Here is an 18,816-nt window from a genome sequence, read left to right as displayed (position 1 = left end):
GTGTTTTAAGTACATCTATTTACTGAATTCTGATTAGAGCTAAAAATTTTATTGACTTTCATTTAATTTATTTTAAGAAAATTATTTTGCCCTTTCAATTTTTGCTTATTTATGGGTTTGACAATGTAATCTCGCAAACTTAAATAATTTATTTTGCTTTGGATTCATTTGTCATTCTTTTTGCAGCCTCATGACTACGTTTTATTAATTAGAGATTCAATTGGGATCTTAAAGAGCTGCAGTTGAGCCTATACAATGCCTTCAGGTGTAATCTAATGCCTCTTATGACTTTGAATATATTTGTTTTAACAGAGTGTTAGTGAAGTTTTGAAATTTGTCAATTTTAGTCTTATTTCTGTCCACATGTATCCTTATCTCAATTTATACAGGGCACAACTTACTCCAAATGAAGGAAAAATGCTCCTTATAGAGGTTTTAGATTCAAGTAACACTTTTTTGCTTTCTTTATCCGAATTTTTATAAAAGGTTTTCTGAACTTTTGCATATTCTCTTGTTTTTGATTTAGTTACGTACTCCCTTTTCAACTGATCATATTAAAAATTGCTCCAATTGGCAACGAGCGAAAGCGCAAGATAAATTTCTTTAATGACTTCCTCGAATAGCTGATAGTTTTGAAGACTTTCTCTCGCAAAACTTATAGGGTTTTTGCCCTTGCTCAATTGTGGTTCTTTTCGTGTTCGCACAGTATATTCCTGTCAATTAAAAACCCTAATTGCTCCTATAGTGTTTTAAGTACATCTATTCACTGAATTCTGATTAGAGCTAAAAATTTTATTGACTTTCATTTAATTTATTTTAAGAAAATTATTTTGCCCTTTCAATTTTTGCTTATTTATGGGTTTGACAATGTAATCTCGCAAACTTAAATAATTTATTTTGCTTTGGATTCATTTGTCATTCTTTTTGCAGCCTCATGACTACGTTCTATTAATTAAAGATTCAATTTGGTTCTTAAAGAGCTGCAGTTGAGCCTATACAATGCCTTCAGGTGTAATCTAATGCCTCTTATGACTTTGACTAAATTTGTTTTAACAGAGTGTTAGTGAAGTTTTGAAAATTGTCAAATTTAGTCTTATTTCTGTCCACATGTATCTTTATCTCAATTTATACGGGGCACAACTTACTCCAAATGAAGGAAAAATACTCCTTATAGATGTTTTAGATTCAAGTAACACTTTTTTGCTTTCTTTATCCGAATTTTCATAAAAGTTCTCTGAACTTTTGCATATTCTCCTGTTTTTGATTTAGTTACTTACTCCCTTTTCAACTAATCATATTAAAAATTGCTCCAATTGGCAATGAGCGAAAGCGCAAGATAAAATTTTTTAATGACTTCCTTGAACAGCTGATAGTTTTGACGACTTTCTCTCGCAAAACTTATAGGGTTTTTGCCCTTGCTCAATTGTGGTTCTTTTCGTTTTCGTACAGTATTTTCCTGTCAATCAAAAACCCTAATTGCTCCTATAGTGGTTTAGCTACATCTATTTACTGAATTCTGATTAGAGCTAAAAATTTTATTGACATTCACTTAATTTTGTTTTGCCCTTTCAATTAATTGAAAATTATTTTGCCCTTTCAATTTTTGCTTATTTATGGGTTTGACAATGTAATCTCGCAAATTTAAAAGATTTATTTTGCTTTGGATCCATTTGTCATTCTTTTTGCAGCCTCATGACTACGTTTTATTAATTAAAGATTCAATTGGGTTCTTAAAGAGCTGCAGTTGAGCCTATACAATGCCTTCAGGTGTAATCTAATGTCTCTTATGACTTTGAATATATTTGTTTTAACAGAGTTTTAGTAAAGTTTTGAAATTTGTCAATTTTAGTCTTATTTCTGTCCACATGTATCTTTATCTCAATTTATACAGGGCACAACTTACTCCAAATGAAGGAAAAATGCTCCTTATAGAGGTTTTAGATTCAAGTAACACTTTTTTGCTTTCTTTATCCGAATTTTTATAAAAGTTTTCTGAACTTATGCATATTCTCCTGTTTTTGATTTAGTTACGTACTCCCTTTTCAACTGATCATATTAAAAATTGCTCCAATTGGCAATGAGCGAAAGCGCAAGATAAATTTCTTTAATGACTTCCTCGAATAGCTGATAGTTTTGACGACTTTCTCTCGCAAAACTTATAGGGTTTTTGCCCTTGCTCAATTGTGGTTTTTTTCGTTTTCGCACAGTATATTCCTGTCAATTAAAAACCCTAATTGATCCTATAGTGGTTTAAGTACATCTATTTACTGAATTCTGATTAGAGCTAAAAATTTTATTGACTTTCATTTATTTTATTTTAAGAAAATTTTTTTCCCTTTCACTTTTTGCTTATTTATGGGTTTGACAATGTAATCTCACAAATTTAAATGATTTATTTTGCTTTGGATTCATCTCTCATTCTTTTTGCAACCTAATGACTACGTTTTAATAATTAAAGATTCAAATTGGTTCTTAAAGAGCTGCAGCTGAGCCTATACAATGCCTTCAGGTGTAATCTAATGCCTCTTATGACTTTGATTATATTTGTTTAACAGAGTGTTAGTGAAGTTTTGAAATTTGTCAATTTTAGTCTTATTTCTGTCCACATGTATCCTTATCTCAATTTATACAGGGCACAACTTACTCCAAATGAAGGAAAAATGCTCCTTATAGAGGTTTTAGATTCAAGTAACACTTTTTTGCTTTCTTTATCCGAATTTTTATAAAAAGTTTTCTGAACTTTTGCATATTCTCTTGTTTTTGATTTAGTTACGTACTCCCTTTTCAACTGATCATATTAAAAATTGCTCCAATTGGCAATGAGCGAAAGCGCAAGATAAATTTCTTTAATGACTTCCTCGAGTAGCTGATAGTTTTGAAGACTTTCTCTCGCAAAACTTGTAGGGTTTTTGCCCTTGCTCAATTGTGGTTCTTTTCGTGTTCGCACAGTATATTCCTGTCAATTAAAAACCCTAATTGCTCCTATAGTGTTTTAAGTACATCTATTTACTGAATTCTGATTAGAGCTAAAAATTTTATTGACTTTCATTTAATTTATTTTAAGAAAATTATTTTGCCCTTTCAATTTTTGCTTATTTATGGGTTTGACAATGTAATCTCGCAAACTTAAATAATTTATTTTGCTTTGGATTCATTTGTCATTCTTTTTGCAGCCTCATGACTACGTTTTATTAATTAGAGATTCAATTGGGATCTTAAAGAGCTGCAGTTGAGCCTATACAATGCCTTCAGGTGTAATCTAATGCCTCTTATGACTTTGAATATATTTGTTTTAACAGAGCGTTAGTGAAGTTTTGAAATTTGTCAATTTTAGTCTTATTTCTGTCCACATGTATCTTTATCTCAATTTATACTGGGCACAACTTACTCCAAATGAACGAAAAATACTCCTTATAGAGGTTTTAGATTCAAGTAACACTTTTTTGCTTTCTTTATCCGAATTTTTATAAAAAGTTTTCTGAACTTTTGCATATTCTCTTGTTTTTGATTTAGTTACGTACTCCCTTTTCAACTGATCATATTAAAAATTGCTCCAATTGGCAATGAGCGAAAGCGCAAGATAAATTTCTTTAATGACTTCCTCGAATAGCTGATAGTTTTGAAGACTTTCTCTCGCAAAACTTGTAGGGTTTTTGCCCTTGCTCAATTGTGGTTCTTTTCGTGTTCGCACAGTATATTCCTGTCAATTAAAAACCCTAATTGCTCCTATAGTGTTTTAAGTACATCTATTTACTGAATTCTGATTAGAGCTAAAAATTTTATTGACTTTCATTTAATTTATTTTAAGAAAATTATTTTGCCCTTTCAATTTTTGCTTATTTATGGGTTTGACAATGTAATCTCGCAAACTTAAATAATTTATTTTGCTTTGGATTCATTTGTCATTCTTTTTGCAGCCTCATGACTACGTTTTATTAATTAGAGATTCAATTGGGATCTTAAAGAGCTGCAGTTGAGCCTATACAATGCCTTCAGGTGTAATCTAATGCCTCTTATGACTTTGAATATATTTGTTTTAACAGAGTGTTAGTGAAGTTTTGAAATTTGTCAATTTTAGTCTTATTTCTGTCCACATGTATCCTTATCTCAATTTATACAGGGCACAACTTACTCCAAATGAAGTAAAAATGCTCCTTATAGAGGTTTTAGATTCAAGTAACACTTTTTTGCTTTCTTTATCCGAATTTTCATAAAAGTTCTCTGAACTTTTGCATATTCTCCTGTTTTTGATTTAGTTACTTACTCCCTTTTCAACTATTCATATTAAAAATTGCTCCAATTGGCAATGAGCGAAAGCGCAAGATAAAATTTTTTAATGACTTCCTTGAACAGCTGATAGTTTTGACGACTTTCTCTCGCAAAACTTATAGGGTTTTTGCCCTTGCTCAATTGTGGTTCTTTTCGTTTTCGTACAGTATTTTCCTGTCAATCAAAAACCCTAATTGCTCCTATAGTGGTTTAGCTACATCTATTTACTGAATTCTGATTAGAGCTAAAAATTTTATTGACATTCACTTAATTTTGTTTTGCCCTTTCAATTAATTGAAAATTATTTTGCCCTTTCAATTTTTGCTTATTTATGGGTTTGACAATGTAATCTCGCAAATTTAAAAGATTTATTTTGCTTTGGATCCATTTGTCATTCTTTTTGCAGCCTCATGACTACGTTTTATTAATTAAAGATTCAATTGGGTTCTTAAAGAGCTGCAGTTGAGCCTATACAATGCCTTCAGGTGTAATCTAATGTCTCTTATGACTTTGAATATATTTGTTTTAACAGAGTTTTAGTAAAGTTTTGAAATTTGTCAATTTTAGTCTTATTTCTGTCCACATGTATCTTTATCTCAATTTATACAGGGCACAACTTACTCCAAATGAAGGAAAAATGCTCCTTATAGAGGTTTTAGATTCAAGTAACACTTTTTTGCTTTCTTTATCCGAATTTTTATAAAAGTTTTCTGAACTTATGCATATTCTCCTGTTTTTGATTTAGTTACGTACTCCCTTTTAAACTGATCATATTAAAAATTGCTCCAATTGGCAATGAGCGAAAGCGCAAGATAAATTTCTTTAATGACTTCCTCGAATAGCTGATAGTTTTGACGACTTTCTCTCGCAAAACTTATAGGGTTTTTGCCCTTGCTCAATTGTGGTTTTTTTCGTTTTCGCACAGTATATTCCTGTCAATTAAAAACCCTAATTGATCCTATAGTGGTTTAAGTACATCTATTTACTGAATTCTGATTAGAGCTAAAAATTTTATTGACTTTCATTTAATTTATTCTAAGAAAATTTTTCCCTTTCAATTTTTGCTTATCCATAGGTTTGACAATGTAATCTCCCAAATTTAAATGATTTATTTTGCTTTGGATTCATCTCTCATTCTTTTTGCAACCTAATGACTACGTTTTAATAATTAAAGATTCAAATTGGTTCTTAAAGAGCTGCAGCTGAGCCTATACAATGCCTTCAGGTGTAATCTAATGCCTCTTATGACTTTGATTATATTTGTTTAACAGAGTGTTAGTGAAGTTTTGAAATTTGTCAATTTTAGTCTTATTTCTGTCCACATGTATCTTTATCTCAATTTATACGGGGCACAACTTACTCCAAATGAAGGAAAAATACTCCTTATAGATGTTTTAGATTCAAGTAACACTTTTTTGCTTTCTTTATCCGAATTTTTATAAAAGTTCTCTGAACTTTTGCATATTCTCCTGTTTTTGATTTAGTTACGTACTCCCTTTTCAACTAATCATATTAAAAATTGCTCCAATTGGCAATGAGCGAAAGCGCAAGATAAATTTTTTTAATGACTTCCTTGAACAGCTGATAGTTTTGACAACTTTCTCTCGCAAAACTTATAGGGTTTTTGCCTTTGCTCAATTGTGTTTCTTTTCGTTTTCGTACAGTAAATTCCTGTCAATTAAAAACCCTAATAGCTCCTAAAGTGGTTTAAGTGCATCTACTTACTGAATTCTGATTAGAGCTAAAAATTTTACTGACTTTCATTTAATTTATTTTAAGAAAATTATTTTTCCCTTTCAATTTTTGCTTATTTATGGGTTTGACAATGTAATCTCGCAAATTTAAATGATTTATTTTGCTTTGGAATCATCTGTCATAATTTTTGCAACCTATTGACTACGTTTTATTAATCAAAGATTCAATTTGGTTCTTAAAGAGCTGCAGTTGAGCCTATACAATGCCTTCAGGTGTAATATAATGCCTCTTATGACTTTGAATATATTTGTTTTAACAGAGCGTTAGTGAAGTTTTGAAATTTGTCAATTTTAGTCTTATTTCTGTCCACATGTATCTTTATCTCAATTTATACTGGGCACAACTTACTCCAAATGAACGAAAAATACTCCTTATAGAGGTTTTAGATTCAAGTAACACTTTTTTCGCTTTCTTTATCCGAATTTTTATAAAAGTTCTCTGAACTTTTGCATATTCTACTGTTTTTGATTTAGTTACGTACTCCCTTTTCAAATAATCATATTAAAAATTGCTCCAATTGGCAATGAATGAAAGCGCAAGATAATTTTTTTGATGACTTCCTTGAATAGCTGATAGTTTTGACGACTTTCTCTTGCAAAACTTATAGGGTTTATGCCCTTGCTCAATTGTGGTTCTTTTCGTTTTCGTACAGTATATTCCCGTCAATTAAAAACCCTAATTGCTCATATAGTGGTTTAAGTACATTTATTTACTGAATTCTGATTAGAGCTAAAAATTTTATTGACTTTCATTTAATTTATTTTAAGAAAATTATTTTTCCCTTTCAATTTTTGCTTATCTATGGGTTTGACAATGTAATCTCGCAAATTTAAATGATTTATTTTGCTTTGGATTCATCTGTCATTCTTTTTGCAGCCTAATGACTACGTTTTATTAATTAAAGATTCAATTGGGTTCTTAAAGAGCTGCAGTTGAGCCTATAAAATGCCTTCAGGTGTAATCTAATGCCTCTTATGACTTTGAATATATTTGTTTTAAGAGAGTGTTAGTAAAGTTTTGAAATTTTTCAACTTTAGTCTTATTTCGGTCCACATGTATCTTTATCTCATATTATACAAGGCACAACTTACTCTAAATGAAGGAAAAATACTCTTTAGAGAGGTTTTAGATTAAAGTAAGACGTTTTTTGGCTTTCTTACTCCAAATTTTCACAAAATTTTTGTGAACTTTTGCATAATCTCCTGTATTTGATTCAGTTACTTACTCCCTTTTCAACTAATCACAATAAATATAGCTCCAATTGGCAATGAGCGAAAGCGCAAAATGAAGTTTTTTAATGACTTCCAAGAATAGCTGACAGTTTTAACGACTTTCTCTCGCAAAATTTTTTGGATTTATGCCCTTGCTTTATTGTGGTTTTTTTCGTTCTCGTACAGCATATTCCTGTCAACCCTAAATGCTCCTATAGTGATTTAAGTAAATTTATTTACTGAATTCTGATTAGAGCTAAAAATTTTACTGACTTTCATTTAATTTATTTTAAGAAAATTATTTTTCCCTTTCAATTTTTGCTTATCTATGGGTTTGACAATGTAATCTCGCAAATTTGAATGATTTATTTTGCTTTGGATTCATTTGTCATTCTTTTTGCAGCCTCATGACTACGTTTTATTAATTAAAGATTCAATTGGGTTCTTAAAGAGCTGCAGTTGAGCCTATACAATGCCTTCAGGTGTAATCTAATGCCTCTTATGACTTTGAATATATTTGTTTCAAGAGAGTGTTAGTAAAGTTTTGAAATTTTTCAACTTTAGTCTTATTTCAGTCCACATGTATCTTTATCTCATATTATACAAGGCACAACTTACTCTAAATGAAGGAAAAATACTCTTTAGAGAGGTTTTAGATTAAAGTAAGACGTTTTTTGGCTTTCTTACTCCAAATTTTCACAAAATTTTTGTGAACTTTTGCATAATCTCCTGTATTTGATTCAGTTACTTACTCCCTTTTCAACTAATCACAATAAATATAGCTCCAATTGGCAATGAGCAAAAGCGCAAAATGAAGTTTTTTAATGACTTCCAAGAATAGCTGACAGTTTTAACGACTTTCTCTCGCAAAATTTTTTGGATTTATGCCCTTGCTTTATTGTGGTTTTTTTCGTTCTCGTACAGCATATTCCTGTCAACCCTAAATGCTCCTATAGTGATTTAAGTACATCTATTTACTGAATTCTGATTAGAGCTAAAAATTTTATTGACTTTCATTTAATTTATTCTAAGAAAATTATTCCCTTTCAATTTTTGCTTATCGATAGGTTTGACAATGTAATCTCCCAAATTTAAATGATTTATTTTGCTTTGGATTCATCTGTCATTCTTTTTGCAGCCTAATGACTACGTTTTATTAATTAAAGATTCAATTGGGTTCTTAAAGAGCTGCAGTTGAGCCTATACAATGCCTTCAGGTGTAATCTAATGCCTCTTATGACTTTGATTGTATTTGTTTTAACAGAGTGTTAGTGAAGTTTTGAAATTTGTCAATTTTAGTCTTATTTCTGTCCACATGTATCTTTATCTCAATTTATAGAGGGCACAACTTACTCCAAATGAAGGAAAAATACTCCTTATAGAGGTTTTAGATTCAAGTAACACTTTTTTTGCTTTCTTTATCCGAATTTTTATAAAAGTTATGTGAACTTTTGCATATTCTCCTGTTTTTGATTTAGTTACGTACTCCCTTTTCAACTAATCATATTAAAAATTGCTCTAATTGGCAATGAGCGAAAGCACAAGATAAATTTTTTTAACGACTTCCTTGAATAGCTGATAGTTTTGACGACTTTCTCTCGCAAAACTTATAGGGTTTTTGCCCTTGCTCAATTGTGGTTCTTTTTGTTTTCTTATAGTGTATTCCTGTCAATTAAAAAGCCTAATTGGTCCTATAGTGGTTTAAGTACATCTATTTACTGAATTCTGATTAGAGCTAAAAATTTTATTGACATTCATTTAATTTATTTTAAGAAAATTATTTTGCCCTTTCAATTTTTGCTTATTTATGGGTTTGACAATGTAATCTCGCAAATTTAAATGATTTATTTTGCTTTGGATTCATTTGTCATTCTTTTTGCAGCCTCATGACTACGTTTTATTAATTAAAGATTCAATTGGGTTCTTAAAGAGCTGCAGTCGAGCCTATACAATGCCTTCAGGTGTAATCTAATGCCTCTTATGACTTTGAATATAATTGTTTCAAGAGAGTGTTAGTTAAGTTTAAAATTTGTCAACTTTAGTCTTATTTCTGTCCACATGTATCTTTATCTCATTTTATACAAGGCACAACTTACTCTAAATGAAGGAAAAATTTTCTTTATAGAGGTTTTAGATTAAAGTAAGACTTTTTTTGGCTTTCTTACTCCGAATTTTCACAAATTTTTGTGAACTTTTGCATTATCTCCTGTATTTGATTCAGTTATTTACTCCCTTTTCAACCAATCACAATAAATATAGCTCCAATTGGCAATGAGCGAAAGCGCAAAATGAACTTTTTTAATGACTTCCAAGAATAGCTGACAGTTTTAACGACTTTCTCTCGCAAAACTTATTGGATTTATTCCCTTGCGTTATTGTGGTTCTTTTTGTTCTCGTATAGCATTTTCCTGTCAACCCTAATTGCTTCTATAGATGTTTAAATAAATCTATTATTTACTGATTTCTGATTAGAGCTAAAAATTTTATTGACTCAATTAATTTAATTTAAGAAAAATATTTTGACCTTCCAATTTTTGCTTATTTTCCGGTATTTGAGGTTGTTATTTTATCTGTTTTCAAAATGTCACACTTACGACGCTTCTAACTAGCATTGCAGGAGCGCGCAAATGAAACTGTTTAAAGACTTCAGTGAATAGCCTATAGTTTTAACGGCTGTGAATCCGTGCTGTCTCCAAAATCTTTTAGAGGTTTCTTTGCTTTTGCCTCTAAATGCCGTTCTTTTTGTCGTTCGAAATATTTATGAAAATCAAAGGCATTGATTGCTTCCATGGTTGTTCAACTGACTCTATTTCCTCATCTCACTTCAGTTAATAGCTAACGATTTTAAAGACATTCAATTATTTTTTAAAGAAAAAATTTTCGTTATTCGCATTTTTGTTCTCTTTGTCGTCAACAAGTAACTAAGTCTTATTCATGACAGAGCTCACCAATTTTCTGTTGCTCTAAACCATTTTTTTGCAGTTGGTTAAAATTTGACAAATGTATTCTATAGAGCTTAGAGTTTTCGATACTTGTCAATATTTGTGGTTCCTCTTGTTGTCTTTTCCACAAAGAACCTTCACCTAGAAAACCTAATTAAAAACAACAGGGACCACAGCATATCATTGAATGGCTTTGGTCAGTAAAGTTCTTAATAATTTTTAATGTATTATAGATATAATGGCTTCAAAACTGTTGCCTCGATAAATTGTTTGTGAAATTTTGAGTTCTGGCCGAGTTTGCTGTTTTTTGTTGTCCTATGACTTGGTCTCAAAATTAATAACCACAACTGGATTCCTGAGCAGCTGCAATTCGATCTGTTGTTTTTCAAGTTATGAGTGGATTTTTGAGCTTTGTCACTTTTATATTATTTTTTTCACTTTTTTAGATTGGTCTCTGTAACTACAGGTCGCATCATCTTTCCAGTAATCCAAGATCTAATCTTTATATTAGTTTTAATTTAAACTCATGGTTTCTTGGCTTTGCTACTACGCATTTCACAAAAAATTTGGGATTTTGGGATATTTGCTCATTCTGAGTTTTTTGTTTGCTTTCCACATTAGCACACTAAGGGGTGGCCCAATTGGCGTTGAAAAGGTGCAAAATCAACGGTGTTTAAAATTCTATATGAAAAGCCTGTTATCTGTGGTTTTAACGGTGGCTGCACCGCGTTCTTGTTAACTTCAATTGAATTTTGATTCGTTTTTCCTGTTATTTTTTTCAGTCGTCCGAAATATTACGGAAAACGACAACTCTCAAGGGCTTACTATGACGTATAAATTAGTCTTCCTAATGAGCTGAGTTGATACGAAGTAATTTCAATCAAACTGAAATTGTTTGTTTTCAAAACGAAAAACGTATTTTCGAACATTGTCCATTTTGCTCTTCTTTGTCGGCCTGTCACCGAGTCGCATTCTTGAGAGGTCTTATATATTATCCAATGAACATCTAATGAAGTACAGCTTGATTTGTTTAGATCGGGTTTTATTGGAATTGTTTAGATCGGTTTTTTTGGAGTTTTCTTGGGGTCTTATTGGAGTATTTTTTGGTCGTAATTAATGTTTGCTATTATTTGTTTTTATGTGTGTCTTGTCCGGTACTCCTACTGATGGCAAGTCACATCGGCTCTCTAATACAGCATTATTTTTTCACTTAATTGTTCATTGAAGGAGTTGTGATTTTTTGGACCTTTTCTTCCTTTTCCTCATTTGGTAGACTATTAAATCAAACCGTGGATGGGCGGGGTCGGAACATCAATTACAATGCTCTGCATCCAGATATTTTCAATGTGAACAACGAAACACAAATGATTTTGACAAAAAATTATTCGCTGACATCTTGAGATGTCATCGAAGTTTTGAGGACAGTTTTAAAAACGTTTTTCATCTGCTCTCTTGAAAGCTCTTTTTGATTTTTCAGTGAAAATGTGTCAAACTTTATTTTAACATTTGAATTCTTTTCACAAAAATCTATCTTTCTTATACATCTTTTTGGGTTATAGTTTGGTAATTTTATCTGTTCAATGTTTAAGATTAATTGGATATCTAGCAAGCTGTTGTTTCAGATTGAACCGTAAGCCTTAAAAGTTGCTAGCATATCTTTCGTTTATGTAGACGAACTAGTTCAAGGAGGCAAATTTTCATAGTTGCTATTTTGTCTTCATTGTTTTGTATTATCCTAAGAATATACCCACAATTTATTGCCGAAATAAACGTTTCAAAACAAGAAAATGTAAAAACTATGAAAAACAAAGATATAGATTTAAGCTTCAATCGGTAAGTAAATTTACCCCTAACTTCCTTTAATTAGTTTTTCGGACAACGAAAAACAGTTTCTTATCTACACATTCTCTATTTTTTGTGCCAAACATAGAGAACCCTAAGTTTTGACTGACTAACATCTTACCTTTAGTATCCCCAATATCCTTGTTCTCCTTGAAAACAGCGCGTCATTCTATAATTGCAATTTCCGTGACTTCATTCTGCGCTCCTTAAGTTCCTCAATGCATAAACTAAATGGTAGCAGTGTTTTTGGCTCGTGAAATATCAAAAATGGGGTTTCATTTAATTTGTTGAGGTTCAAAATTTAAAAAACTGCGGAAAATTGTGACGCGATTGAGCGGAGTGGTCTCTAGCGTAAAAGATTAGAGGAGAAATGATGTGGGGGTGAGACGGTTGAGGTGTAGCCCCCTCACATCACAATTTTTTTTAATCTCAGCTGTTTGTGTAATACAATTAGAGGATCAAGAGTAGCAAGCAGTTTAACGCGGCACAGGATAGTCAATCAGTTGGCAATTAGCTTTACAAAATTAGCAAAATGAACGTGGACATAACAAACGCAATGTATATATTTTTGTACCGCAGTTCTGTTTTTTGCCCCACTTAGTCGCAATAGCAAAATGTTTTGTCTTTTTCCAGTGTAAAAACTCACAGGTTAAAATTTTTACCCTTAGATTCTCTCAGTACATTAGAACAGCAATCGCGCCCGTCGGGCCTTGTGCCAAACAATCGGGTGTAAACGTCCCTGTATCAGAGCACTCGCTCTGCGAGTCACTCAGGGACAAAATACGCTCAACGCGATCTGCTCACCGACTTACAGCTCTCTGGGCTCTTCCTGTTTATCCCGTTTTTGAAGTAGAATTAAGGGCCTTCAATAAAAATGAGTTCTTTTTTACCTTAAGAATATATAGAATACATGATATTAAAATAAGTATTAAAAACTCATTTACGGAGCGCGGTCAGACATTTGTGATCAAAGACCGTCAATAAAAAAAGTAAAAAATCAGCGAAAGAGCGGCGAAGAAAGCTGGGATCAAAAATGTTGAAAACCAATCCATTGCACCCAGCAACTATGTAATAGCATACTATCAAACCCTGGAGTAGGTAACCTGGCTACTGAGTAACATTGGTTACCTGGCTAACTGAATAAGACAAATGTTTTAAAATTGAAAATTGCAAATTCAATCAAAAAATTTCTTAAATTCAAAACGTTAAATTGTTGAAAGCAATTCCATTGACCCTAACAACCATGAAGTATCTTTTAATCAGACGGTGGAATAGGTTTTCTGGCCCTTGAGGCTGGACAAATATCAAAATTTGACAAAAACTTTAGGAAAACTTCAAAAAAATGCAGATTTCATTTAAAAAAATGCTGAAATTCGAGACATTCAAACGTTGAAAACAAATCAATTGTTACTAGAAACTATGTAGCGCCATATTATCAAACCTTAAAGGATATTACCTGGCCCCTGAGTCTGAAAATGACAAAAATTTTCAAAAAGTGAAAAAAATGCAAAAATTAGTATCATTTTGCGTATTTGTGTTTGTAGTGCCAAAACATATAGCACAAATTTCTTTCTGAAAAGAAGTATTTTTTATTTCGTGACAAAAAATCAAAAGGCTCGTAGAAGTGCAGTTTAACAAATGAAATCAAGAGCACAAAAAAATCAAAGAAAGAACAATAAAGAATTGCGCTCGAAAGACAGGCGAGGTGTTTGCTTTGGTTGTACCTAGCTTAAACACTAGCGTTTTCAAATGTTAAAAACGCTATCAAGAAAACCTTAATACAAATAATAAACTTTTGCCCCACATAAAACGTTTCAAACTGAGAAGCAGCTTGCAAAATCCGCAAGTGAACAAAACCTTCCGAGTTAAAAATAGACCAATATCGTCGCAATACATCTACGCCTAGCTTATAGCTTCGCAGCATTAATGAGTTTTGAATCACATAAATATCAAAATTTAACCCCACTAATGGGATTCGGTTGTTCTTCATTTAGGACAAATGTTACATTTAGCTATTCCCCGATAAGACGAAAGGAGTCTTTCCCATTATAGCCACCCCCTCCCCCCCCCCGCTTAGTGGTCAGATAACATATAGCCCCCCGCCCAATTATGGTAATCATACCATGACGGGGGAGCTATAATTTCATAGGGGGCTATAATGGGAAAGACTCGACAAAACAAAAAGTTTGAATGAAATCTGAGATTTGAATGACATGATTGGTTGGCTCAAATAAAGAATTTTGAATCTCTATTAAAAATTAATTGAACTTCGGAAATATAACAAGAGGGTCGCAGACAAGTGAACAACATTTTAGCACTATAAATTATCTCAATAAATTACAACTTAGCGAGAAATTCAATCAGTTAAACAAGACCATTCATTATTTGACAAGAAACATAATTTACGAAAATATAATTCTTTTCGAAAGAATTCTCCATTTTTCTTGTTTGAAAGAATTTCTGTCACAATGAAAATTGCAACTTAATTTTCACTTCAAATGCACAGCATGAAACAGTAAAAATTTATCTATGAACAGATTACCAGCTTTTATATCCAATAAAAGCGGATCCAATAATTCAATTGATGTTGTGAAATCCTAAAAGAATGATCTATTTATCGAAAGCACCTTTTCTCCAGCAAGCGGCAGTTTGCATTCAGCACTCTAACATCGGAATTTCATAAACAAGATCATTCAATTTGCTGATGGCTTCACAACCTTTCACTACATCACTTCTTCTGTTATATTACACATTCTGTATTCTGAGCGGCAGATTGTCAATTATTTCTTTAATTCTTTTTGGGTGGTATGGAAGCATTGTTATATACTTGAATCAATGATTTTCGTAACTCATTGGGTGAATTCTAAATTGCTATTTAAGCTTCGATTCAAAAAAAATAGCATAGCAATAGATCGACAGAAATTATAGATCTGATATTTGATGGTCATCAATTTGTTGATTCTCTCCTGTGCAAGTTCACTAGTCTCTTGTCTGTTGTAGTTCACTTTTCATGATTCCATTGATTGGGAAGGGGGAGGGGGACGGGTGTTAGTGGGTAAGTGGATCCACTGGATTCTCCAAGGAGTGTTGGAGGAGGTTGTTGATCTACATAGCGTACTTGCGGGTCCACTCTTTGGCTGTCTCATTGTATCTGGATCGGTTCTGTTTGTAGAGACGGGCGATGTCTGGCACCAGAGGGTCCTCTGGGTTGGGATCGGTCAGCAACGAACAGATCGATAATAGCACTAAAATGAGAGAATAGAACCTAATTTTATTCAATTCTTCAAAATAATGATGAATTGTCGAGAAATGGTCGAGATTTGGTGATACCCTCGAGATCTACATCATCCCAGCAAAATTCTTTTGACTAACAAGGCTCAAAACTGAGGAAGGAATGGTTTGCCAATCGATATGAACTTCAGCAGAAAAAAAAACAAAATTGCGTTGAAAATTCGATCTTTTCCGAACAAATTACAAGTAAAGATCAGCTAGCTCACTTCTAGGTTTATGAAAGAGGTGCCTAAACCTACGATAATGATAAAAATTTAACATATTAAGGAGCCAAACACAAATGAGCATAAAATTGAGCGAGTCAAAATCTAAGTTATTTTAAGAGAAGGTTTAGTTATATTTATTAGATGGCTCTAAAATCCAACCGTTGAAATTTTATCATTGATGCAATAAATCAATTCAAATTGATCATTAAAGCATTTAGCTGTTCTTAGAAAGAAAACACTGAACAATATTTAATACTCCTCGGGTCTACCAGTAGATTATGCAACTAGTTAAAATGCTTAATATATGGCTAATAGTTAGTTAAAGCTTGAACCACAGAATTACGAATTAAACTACAGCTTCCCAAATCAAGAAGCCAACCAACAAATTCAAAAAGCATTTCTGAAAATCGTCAGACGTAAGCTTTAAAAAATAAGCATTGCGAGCTATAATTCGGACATTTTTTTCATTTCGCACCACGAATATACACTGCTACTTTAAACGATCAAGCTACAGTTCAAGGTCATATTAAGCAAGTAAGTTCATAGTTTAACATTAGTTTTCGAGGTCAAATTGGGTCGTTAAATTGTAGAATGCTCACCAAATCAGAAGGTCGAGCAACAATATTAAAGCTATATATTTGAATGCTCAGATGATTGGTGACTAAATGGGCTCTATAATTTCTATCAAACGGTGTGCATGAATAGCATTGAATGAAATTCACTACTGCGCTAGCTGTTTCTTGAGCTTAATGCTTAACTAACCTTTTGAGATGGTCAATGCTGGCGACCATTGACTTCTGAGGATGTCGAGACAGATGCTGCCATTGCTGTTAATGTTCGGATGATATATTTTGGTCGTGAACGAAACCTAAGCAAAGACTGTAAATAAACTTTGATTGAAAAAAAACTCTTACAGTTTTGGGATTTTACTTTCATTTCTTCTTGTAACCAGACTTGCTAAAATCCGCATTTGGGCGCTGCCTTTTTCATTTAAGATCTTTTCACAGCTTTTGATGGTTTCTGAAGAAACAATGGAGCAGGAAAAAGCGAATGGTCTTGGCGAGTGAGATAACATCACTCCAATGTAGAGAGTGAGAAAACTGCGCTTGAACAAAAAATCGTATTTTATATATAAAGTTATTTGGTTCACTTGCCTGAACTTATCTTGATTCTGGTCTTCTCGAGTTTTTGAAACCAATTTTTCTTTAAGTTCTAACGGTTTTCGAAGTCTATTCCTACATTTCACGGCACATTTTCCCTTGCTAAAAAATTTTTTGAATAGCAGACCAGGAATTGCCCTGCTACGTTTCTTTTTTAAAGAAGTTTAAACACGTTTAAAGCTTTAAAAAATTAACATACCCGGCCGGAAATTAGCCGCCCTTGATTCCCATTACCAGGATTGGGATCGAAAGAAGAGACAACAAAAATCAATCTTTTCATTGAAAAATTGATGTCATTTTGGAGCTGAACAAACTCCCGTTTCGTAGTGAGACGACAATGGGGTAAGTATCGATATCAAAGCGTTAGAGATGGTAACTAAGAACAAAGTTCAAGTAACGGGCATCTAAAATTGGGCTTTCTGAGTTTATCCCGTTTCTTTTTCCAATTTCGATTTCCGACACTGACTCTGCACATTTAGAATAGCTTTGCTGAGCAACTATTGCTTAAAAACACTTTTAGCAGAATGAGAGAAGAGTAAAACTAGCCTAGAGAAGTCAAAAAGGTTTCACGAAAAATGTTGAACAAGCTAAGGTCAAGCAAAAAAACTTAGTACGACGAAGTAAAAAACAGCAGGACAAGAAATGAAAAAAAAATCCAAAGAACTGAATGAAAAACAGTATATGAAATAATATACCTGATCAGCAGATCAATTGAACAATCCCAGCCAAAATCTCACAATTTGAGAAACTAAAATAATCAAACAAACTAAACAAAATAATCATTGCTGTGAAACTCTTGAAGCTTTCATCCAGAAGGCCAATTATGATACAAGTCAATATACTCATAAACTTAAGCACAAGCCTTGAAGGGGAATTATTTGCCACTGAAAGTAGATAAACGACAAAAAAGACAAAAGCTTCCAAAAAACTAAAAAGTGCAAAAATTAAAGAATGTTTCCAAATTTCGCAGAACAAAATCAAAACCATTTTTTGTCTCTGGAAATCTGTCATGTAACTCACCTTAAAAAAGCTTAGTGGGCCAGTAAAAATTATTAAACAAAATGACAAAAAATTTCAAAACTAAAAACAATAGCAAATTTTAACAAAATCTTGTTGAAATTTGTGATATTGAAATCTTCAGAACCATTTTAATGTCTCCAGAGACTATCGAGTATCCTTTGAGTCACATTGGCTCAAAAAGATGGATAAACTTCGAACATGACATACTTCAGAAACATTGAAAATTTTAAAATTTTATCAAAAAATATTGTAAAAAAATCCTATTATTTAAAAAATTATAACTTCAATATACCTCTAGCAACAATGCAGTAAGTTATTATCAAACCCTAGAGGAGGTTCCTGCACCCTGGTGCCGGAAAAACTCAAAACTAACATTTCCAAAAAACTTGAAATTGCGAATTTAAAAAAAATTGCTAAAATTCGTGATATTTAACATTGAAAACTTTTTTAAGGTCATTAGAAACTATGAAGCAACATACTAGCTAACCATAAAAGAGGCTCCCTGTCAACCGGGGCAAAACACATTAACAAAAAGAAAAAAAACGAGTTTTTTTTCAAATTGCTAAAATTCGTGATATCAAAATCTTGAAAATTCCATAACCAATAGAAATTATGCAGTAACATATTATCAAACCCTAAAGAAAGTTCCTTGGCCCTTGAGAAAAGAAAAGCCTAAAAAAGACAAACACTTTAAACAAAAAATTGTAAGTCTTCTCAAAAAGTTGATAAAATTGGTGACATCAAAATGTTGACAACCATTCCATGGCCAACAAAAATTTCAATAGCTTATTATCAAATCCTAGAGGAAGTTATTTGGCCCCTAGAAGAGGCTCCTTGACACCTAGGGCTGAAAAAACTAATAAGACAAAAAATTTCAAAAACATTAGTATAAATTTGCGTGTTTATGTTTGGAGTACTAAAACAAATAGCTCTTAAAACTGTCTTGCAAAAGAATTCTATCAAAAAAGGTCAATTTTAGACTGGTCAAACAAAAATTCGAAAACCAACAAAAAACGCGACAAATTGCAACATTTTGTACTCAAAAACAAAAAAATTCTTTACCTGTTTATCCCAATTTGGGAGCTCAATGCCATGAAAAATATGTGAAAACATCTTACAA

General features: G+C 32.2%; 1 protein-coding gene across 1 annotated transcript in view; it reads right to left on the bottom strand.

Moving 5' to 3' along the window:
• Positions 1-14,257: 14,257 nt before the first annotated feature.
• LOC142353271 (ubiquitin-conjugating enzyme E2-17 kDa) overlaps positions 14,258-18,816 on the bottom strand; it is a 140,229-nt gene continuing 135,670 nt past the window's right edge. Inside the window, exons 4-5 of the mRNA XM_075405502.1 lie at positions 16,279-16,384; positions 14,258-15,264 (exon numbers count right to left, since the gene is read on the bottom strand). Of these exons, the coding sequence (XP_075261617.1) occupies positions 15,125-15,264; positions 16,279-16,384 (246 nt within the window). The 3' untranslated portion in view covers positions 14,258-15,124. The remainder of the gene's footprint in view (positions 15,265-16,278; positions 16,385-18,816) is intronic.

Source organism: Convolutriloba macropyga, chromosome 14, assembly GCF_964194025.1.
Source record: "Convolutriloba macropyga chromosome 14, txConMacr16.3, whole genome shotgun sequence".
Taxonomy (NCBI): Eukaryota; Metazoa; Xenacoelomorpha; order Acoela; family Convolutidae; genus Convolutriloba; species Convolutriloba macropyga.
The sequence above is the reverse complement of the archived record's forward strand: the minus strand, read 5'-3'. Positions and strand labels throughout refer to the sequence as shown.